We start from the raw sequence: 7,855 nt of genomic DNA, 5'->3' as shown, positions 1-7,855 counted from the left end.
CAGTGAGGAGCCCTGGGCCACCCCAGCCTGCTCCAGCGTTGTTCCCCCATGGGGCAATGGTCCTGCAGCGAGGAAAAATGGGGATGTCCCCTATCTGCAGGATTTAAGAAGCTGCGAGGTCTGCATGCAACCATTTTCTGGCAGCTCCTGCCTGAAAAGTGAGTCCTCTGAGTCCCCCCCAGCAACCACAGACGCTTTTGTTGCCCCCCACTGAGTGAGTGGGAGCCCAGGACCCTGCAGGATGCTCTCCCATCCCACAATGTATAGGGCAGGTCTGGCACTGGAAATGCTTACGGCTTTGTGGTGCAAATATAGATGTGCCAGGGAAGGTGTCCTGTGCAGGGGTTTTAACGGAGCCACACACTGTCACCTGCAGCGATGGGAAAGGGCAGGGTGAACTGCACCCCTTTTACACTGTCCCCTGGGAATGGGGTGATCTCAATGACACAGAGAGGAGGGATGGGGGGAGCCCCAAGGAGAGGGAGAAACCGGCTGGTATCAGGCGCTGCAGAGACGAGAGCCTCCGCAGGCAGTGGGACACAGAGAGCCCTTGTTCCTGGGCTCAGAGCTGCGGGATGCACGCACGGACCTGGCCCCGCTCCCGAGCTGTGCCTGAGGCCAGTGCCCAGTCCTCGGCAGCGTCCTGCCGCTCACTGGCAGGACAGGAGAAAAAAGCAAGCTGGGAAATGGCACCAGCCCTCACTTCCCTCCCGGCTGTACGAACTCCAGCAATGCGCTTTGCCAGATGCCAGCAATGAGCTTTGGCATCTGCACTTCCACCTCCCCCGGCAGGAAAAGTTACCCCAGGGGCTCAGGGTGAGCGTTTTGGGGAGGGGAGCCTGCCCTTTCCCTCCTCCAACACAGCCAGCATCCACAGCCACGTGCAGGGTGCTGCGCAACCCCCAGGGCAGGGGGTCCCAGCTGTGGGGTCCTGGGTGATGGGGGTGAGCCAGGGGTGCAACAGTCACTTGTGAAAGATGCCCGCATGCACCAAGGACCACAGCATGCAGCAGCTCGCGTGGGACCCCCGACAGGGCACCTAGAGCACCCAGGGCTGGCCGGCAGCAATCCCCCCTCACTGCAAGGCTGGGACCCCACGAGCTGCTGGAGGGGCATCAGCATGGGGCTGGAGCCCATGGGAGCTCTGTCCATGCTGGGCTGCTGCACTGGGAGGTGCTGGACCGCGGCACTGCTCGGAGATGTGATGGCACCAGGAGAGGCAAGAGCAAACCCTGTGAGAGCTGTGACCAGCATTTCCCTCTCTGCTTCGGTGGGAGGATGGGGTACGGAAGGATTTTATTTACTGTGTGTTATTAATAAACTGTTGGAGACCTTGGATAAACAGCTTAGTACTGAGACTAGAAAGTAAAAACACAAATAAAAAAACCTAATTCATTCTACGTAAGTTTTTTAAGGTTTCATGACAAACAGGCCAAAGGACAGATCCAGCCCTCTCCAAGGGGATGAAAACATTCCCCCCCTTGGCCCCAGTGCTGTAACTCTGCTCCCAGCCACAGGCAGACCCTAGCTGGAGGTGAAACACTCTCCTCCGCAGCAGTTAGGAGAAAAAAAAAAAAACAAAACAGCATCCTGTTATCCTCCTCTTTCCACCTAACCTCCCTTGGAAAAACAAATACCCAAAGGCCCAGCAGCCAGTGAAAACAGCCAACATCTGCCGGCACGCTGGAAGGTACGGACAGGCACCCAGCCGGGGGACGGGGAAGGACAGGGCTCCAGCGCAGGAGGCTGGGGCATGGGGTGAGCATGGGGTACACAGACACCGGGAATGATTTCTGCAGCTGCCAAAAACCTGCCCATTCTGGAAAGGACCAAGGATGTTGATGGTTTGCATGAGAAGTGTTTTTTTTTAAAAAAACACAACTCGCTGTCCCTTTTTGAAACCATTTTCAGGCTCAGAAGCAAAAGCAAAGAGCCCAGTGACACCAAAGTTAATGCTGGAAGGCCTCGTAAGGGTGAAGATTTCATCCAAGAGATATATATGCCCCCTAACTGCTGCCTCTACTTCGTGGAAAACACAAGAGATGCTTGTAAAACGGGGAGACACAAAATCTTTCCGCGTTCCCCCTCTATTTCCATTTTGCTCCTTTTGCTGCCTGGGCTGGGACAGCCGCTCTGCTAATGAAGCGGTTTGCATTGAAACCCCTCCCCTGGGCTGATAGGTAAGGAATAGATTGTATTTTGCTGCCTTAATTCTAAATGTCAAGAGAAAGATGATATAAAGAAAAACAACAGCAGAGGTGCAACAGGCTGGCTTTCAGCTCTGCTGACCATGGCTCAGGCAGACGAATCTATACCTGCAATCTCTTTTGTCCCATCAGGATGCCATTTCATCAGTTTTACTGTAAAACCAGATGAGAAAAAAACACCAATTTTTTCCATTTCTCCTGCACTCATCCTCCAACACCCCCACGTGGTCACCCCAGCACCGCCTCAGTGCTCTCCACTGCTGGATTAAGAAATATTTCGCTCGGTCACCACTGAAAACCAGTACACTGCCTATAAACCCCAAGCCTGGGTTGGAAAGGTGTGTGGCACATGCAGAGCAGCTGCAACAGATTAGAGGCACCTCTCCTTCCCCTTCTGCCTCTGCAAGGGCTTATCCCTCCTCCGCAAAATCCCCGTGCACCCAACAGTGCTCTCGCCACGCCACGATATAAATCACTGCAAAGGCAAAAATGTCCAATACAGCGGGATTTCCCCCCTGCAACGCATCAGGACAGGTTGAATTTAACCCCTGGCTGCCCAACAGTCTGCCTGTCCTGGCTGTGGACAGGAGGCAGGGACACAGCAGTGGGGACATAAGCGGGACGAGAGGACCTGCCCACTTCTCCTGATGAGTATGGAGACATGATTTTTGCCTGCTCATCCACAGGACCGACCTGTCTGACCACCTACAGCCAGGTTTGCTGGGCGAGTTTCTTGGCAGGAGCTTGCTGCAAGGATGAGAAGACTCTAGGGCTCAGAAGGGAGCACGGAAATCGGTAGCAGTGCGAGATCAATGGCATTGGCAGGGACCAAGAGGAGGATGGATGCTCTGGAGCCCAGAGCCCTGGCTGGTGCTCTGCAGTGAGCCCTGCCTGGGCACATGAAGGAGGCAGAGGGGGTCTGGGGGCTCCACTGCAGCCCAGGGGCACGAGGTGATGTGTGAGCGATATCTCCAGCATCACCCTCTCTGGAGCAGGACTAGAGAAATCCCGCTACCCCAGGGGAGCACATTAACGTGGAAATCGATGCTGAAAGGTTAACGGGCTCAGTTAACATCACAGGGCAAGAGCCTGTCCCCGGGATGAAATAACAGCACCTCGGGAAGAGGAGGCTGGCATCCGGCATGAGGCCGGGGAAAGCAGGCAACAGCAGCAGAACCCACCTCCTGGACAGGGAGATGTCCCTTCCCTTATCTCCTCATGATGGATCACAACCCAGTTCCCCTCCCTGATCTCCTCGTGACGAGTTCAAGCATGACATTTCATCCGTGAGGACAGCACTAAGCTTTCACCCAAGAACCCCTCAAGTAGTGAACCAGCCTAGAAGCCAAGTGGTGGGATGCTCCACGGCCTCATGGACCTCAGAGGAGGAGAATAAACCAAACACAACCCACTCCAGCCCCAGCGGGGCGGCCGGAGCTGCCTGGGGGCTTGTTGGCATCTGCCTCCTCAGGTGATGCCACCGGGGGTGAAGGTGTTTCGCAGCTATGGGGGCTCAAGGTGTTGCTGGGTCCAAACAGCTGGGTCACGGAAACAAGACAATTTTGGGATTTTTTTTAACTCAGTGAAAATCAGCCAGGGAAATATTGGGACTTGGATTAAGGCTCCTTGTAAATGAAAATTAAAAACCTAAAGAGCCCAACAAAAAAATCCAAAGCTAAGGCTGGGTAAGCCAAAGGTAAACCCTTCTGGCTCATACCCTCCTGTGGATGTGCACAACTGTGTAAGCAGCGTTTTCTCTCTTCTTACCTGTCTTCCCGGTTGCGATCCAGTGAGTAGAACTGCTTCCGGAGCCACCTGGACGGAAAGGCACAAGCACACCCACACTTACCCCTGCTCCTCGACAACAAGCCCGTCTGGTTTGCTGCCGTCCCTTGAAGATGCCCAATGCCACACCGCCCATCCCACAGCCCTCCCTCCCACCAGAGCACTTGGTTCTGCTCCCCCTCCCCTGTTTTCATGCAGGCAACCTGCCCCCCTTTAAAACTGTCTCTGCCTGAAAGCGGCCCCACAGGTAAGATAAAAACCGAAGGTATTATTTTCTTCTATGTGCCTCTACGCTGCGTTGCTCCAGATAGCACAGGCTGGGCACACGTATGAACTTGTGGTAAAGCTCCTTTTCCCTGCACACATTCGAGATCAAACTGGCCACAGAGGATGCAGCACAGCGGGGCAAGGGGATGAAAGCTCTTGAGCCAGGAGTGCCAGGTCAGCATGGCTCAGAGAGGAGAGGAGACGTCACTGTGGTCACCTTTTTCTGTCAAAAAAGGATAGAGAAGGGGAAAAAAAAAAAAAAAAGAGAAAACAAGTGCAGGCTCAGGCCAAGTTCCTCACCTCTCAATCTGCAGCGGGGTGGCAGCTCTCAGCGTGTCGGCCACCAGCCAGTTCAGCCCCTTGATCCACATGTTGACCTCGTCCTCAGACGTGGCTGCAGAGAGCACACAGGAGGAATGGGAGGAAGGGCCGTAGAAGCCAATCACCAACCCAAACCTCTGGGGACCATCCCCAGCATCTTAAATTCCCCATTCTCCATCCCCCCTTCTGACAGAAGCCCCCTCCTGTGCAGATCCAGCCGGCTCCTCTCCCTGCCCAGCTCCTGCTCCCCTCCTGTGGGGTGGGATGTCTGTGCTGCCCAGACCCCTCGTCCCCGCACATCACGCTCTTTCCTCCCTTCAGTTCCCGAGAGCTGGGGCGTTATCTTTGTCCCCAAGCAGTAAGGCTCTGGCTAGCCTGGGGGACAGGCCAGCACCTGCTTGGGAATGTGCGCCAGCTCCTCCACCTCCTCCCTGCCAGCAGCTCCGTCCTTTCCGAGGGCAGAAGTGCTGTCTGTGTCCTGTGACACTAGCCAGAAGGGAGATTTGCCATGGATGTTACAGAGGCAGCATGACTGCCTCCATCAGCGCACGTCTGCATGGGTTTAAATGAGACACAAGACTGCACAGTGTTAGCAGAAAAAAATATGGTCCATCCCTGGAAGGGTTCAGGCGGGATGAAGCTTTGAGCACCCTGGGCTAGGGGAGGGTGTCCCTGCCCATAGCAGGGGGCTGGAACTGGATGATCTTTAAGGTCCCTTCCAACCCAAACCATTCTGTGACTCTGTGGTCAGCTAAGCTGAGTGATTACGAGCCTGCCCTCCATCTGAACAGGAGACCCAACAGCACAAACCTTCCCCCTTGCAACAGCAAAGCATCAGCTGGGTGCTCCAAGTCCAGCCTAAGCCAACGGACAAGGCATTTAGGAAAGCCCAGACCAACACCCCAGAGGTACCGGGGCTCCCTGAGCTGCTGTTTGCCGCTGGCAGTGTTTTGCTCAGAATTGCAAAGCAGAAGCGAGGGACCACTTCATGCGTGGGGCTGGTTACTGCCAGGCAGCTGATGAAAGCCAACACGTCAGGCTGTGATAAAACACCTGATTTCAAGCACATTGGAACCAGGGCAGTCAGTTCACCCAACTTTTGGGTTTACCATGTGAATTAACTGACTGAACTAGGGGTTGAATGTGTACCCTTCAGGGAATTGGTGTCACCTTCTTCCAAAGACACCCCCTTGGTGTGGTGAGGAGAGACTTTGCCCAGGGATGTGTTCCAGCTCCCTCATGGAAGGAGCCATTGAAAGTTTGGGTCCTGTGGGGATGAAGTGTCAGCCCAACCCTGCCCTGGCACAGCCCAGGGGCCATGAGTGCTTTACCTTGCAAGCTGAGGGTCTTCAGCCTGAATTCTGTGCCATAGAGGACAACGAAGCAATGAGACTGGTCTGGTCGGAAACATGGATCCTCCTGGTACCGGTCAAAGTCACGGGAATTTTTTCCTGGACGAATCTCTTTGATTTCACGAATATCCACTAGGAGAGAAAGGGAAAACAAAAGGGGAGTTCAGCAAATAGCTTGAAATTCCCATGGAGGAGAAGAAGAAGGAAGGGCACAGATCAAGCAGTTTTAGCTATCTGAAGAGCTGGATTACCACTCAAGTGCTCCAAGGGTCCCAGCGCCCTCCTCAACCTTTCAAACCAGCACTCATCTCGCACGTCTCTCTTGTCGTGCGCGTGTGGTTGTGCACACACACACAAGCCTCCCAGCACAGCCCTTCTTGCCGGTTCCCTAGGAAGCCTCCCCAGCCACCAGCCCCCTCTTTAGCTCTGTGTCCCCCAAGGATGGTCAGATGTCTCACCCGCGGCACGATGGGCAGAGGGCAGCGCTGCTGTCACTGCAAGCTCCTTCCCCCTTCAGCTTCACATCTCACGCTTTCCTCTTCCTGCACCCAACATACATCTGCAAACTGCACTTTTTTTTTTTTTTCAGTCTTTCAAGAACACAACTTTTCGTTTTGTGGTTTGTTTTGTTTTTTTTTTTTTTTTTCCAAGAACGCCTTTCTACAGAGGCGAACGCTCCGAGGGTGCAGCCCCCTGCCCAGCTGGATGAAATCCTGTTTGCAGCTCCTATGTCTTGCCAACACCACGGATTTAAGATCCACTCCTCTCCAAATTTAAGGTAGATACTGAAACTTGAGTTCATTCCTGGTTTAAGCAACTCAACGGTGCCCCTACTTGAGTTCATTCCTGGTTTAAGCAACTCAACAGTGCCCCTACCTCCCCACTCCCCACTTTCACCCTAAATCATACCTGTAGTTTCTGGTGTCTCCCCCATGCCCTGTTGGCATCCTCCCAGCTCCTCCGAGCCCCACCAGGATGCCCAGGGCAGTCCCTGCCCTCATACACGACCCCCAAATGGTTCCCACCAGACGATGTGAGGGCACGCAGGCAGCACTGCCACCGCATCAGGCTGCTGGGACACGAGGACAGCACCGTCCTCTGGATATTCTTGAGGTTAGAGGGCTGGTGTCACATCCCAGCAGCTGTCCCCACTGGGCAGCAGTGTGACAACAAGGGACAGCCAGGGTGAGGAGCACTGACCCAGGCAGGTCCTGGCAGCAAGGGCAGGGCAAATGCAGGCACGGGGTTGGCGAGGAGGCAGACCTGCCCTGCTGTGGGTGTGGGTGGTGGTGAATCCCATGGCGCAACCACAACATCACCCTTGCAGCTCCAGCTGCAGCTCATGGGGAAGAGGAGCTGCTAATTCCAACCAGCTGCCTGGGAGCTGTGCTCCTGCGTGAGCGCCATGAACATCAAACACCCGGCAAGGAGAGGGAGCTGAAGAGACCCTGGTAAGGGAGCATCTCGCAGCCTCCCTCCCTGGAGGAAATTCTGGGGAAAAAAGGACTCTCATTGCCATAAAACAAAGAGAAAACAACAACAGTAACAAGGGAAAAAAAACCCAAACCCAAAAATCTCTGCTTCCTGGAAAAAGAGTTTCTTAAACGCTTGGGGGAATCAAATAACAACATTTCTGAGTCACATTTCCAAAGCAGATGATGCTTCTGAGCAATGTGGGACGGAGATTACTGCAAACCTAGCATGTAATTCATGCCCATTAAACTCCACTTACTGCACTCAACTGTGGATCGACTCGCCTTTCATTTCAATCTACTGCAGTTTAAAACCAGACAGAGGTGTGACCTGCTCTGCGGTGGCTGACAGCACTGAACCGCATCACGACAGAAGACGCTGGCTCCAAGAGAACACCACAGCTAGCCAGACACAGGGCTTGACTTCGGAGGGACTTGTAAACCCTACACG

General features: G+C 54.3%; 1 protein-coding gene across 1 annotated transcript in view; it reads right to left on the bottom strand.

Annotated features, from left to right (window-relative positions):
* The window catches only part of LOC104465741 (1-phosphatidylinositol 4,5-bisphosphate phosphodiesterase gamma-1-like), a gene marked incomplete at both ends in the record, with an annotated part of 25,173 nt that extends 19,109 nt beyond the window's left edge, over positions 1-6,064 (bottom strand). Inside the window, 3 exon segments of the mRNA XM_010078906.1 lie at positions 3,975-4,022; positions 4,560-4,653; positions 5,912-6,064. Coding sequence (XP_010077208.1) covers positions 3,975-4,022; positions 4,560-4,653; positions 5,912-6,064 — 295 coding nt within the window.
* Positions 6,065-7,855: the final 1,791 nt, after the last annotated feature.

The sequence above is a fragment of the Pterocles gutturalis genome, unplaced genomic scaffold, assembly GCF_000699245.1.
Source record: "Pterocles gutturalis isolate BGI_N339 unplaced genomic scaffold, ASM69924v1 scaffold21813, whole genome shotgun sequence".
Classification (NCBI taxonomy): domain Eukaryota; kingdom Metazoa; phylum Chordata; class Aves; order Pterocliformes; family Pteroclidae; genus Pterocles; species Pterocles gutturalis.
This window is presented reverse-complemented; position numbering and strand designations above follow the sequence as displayed.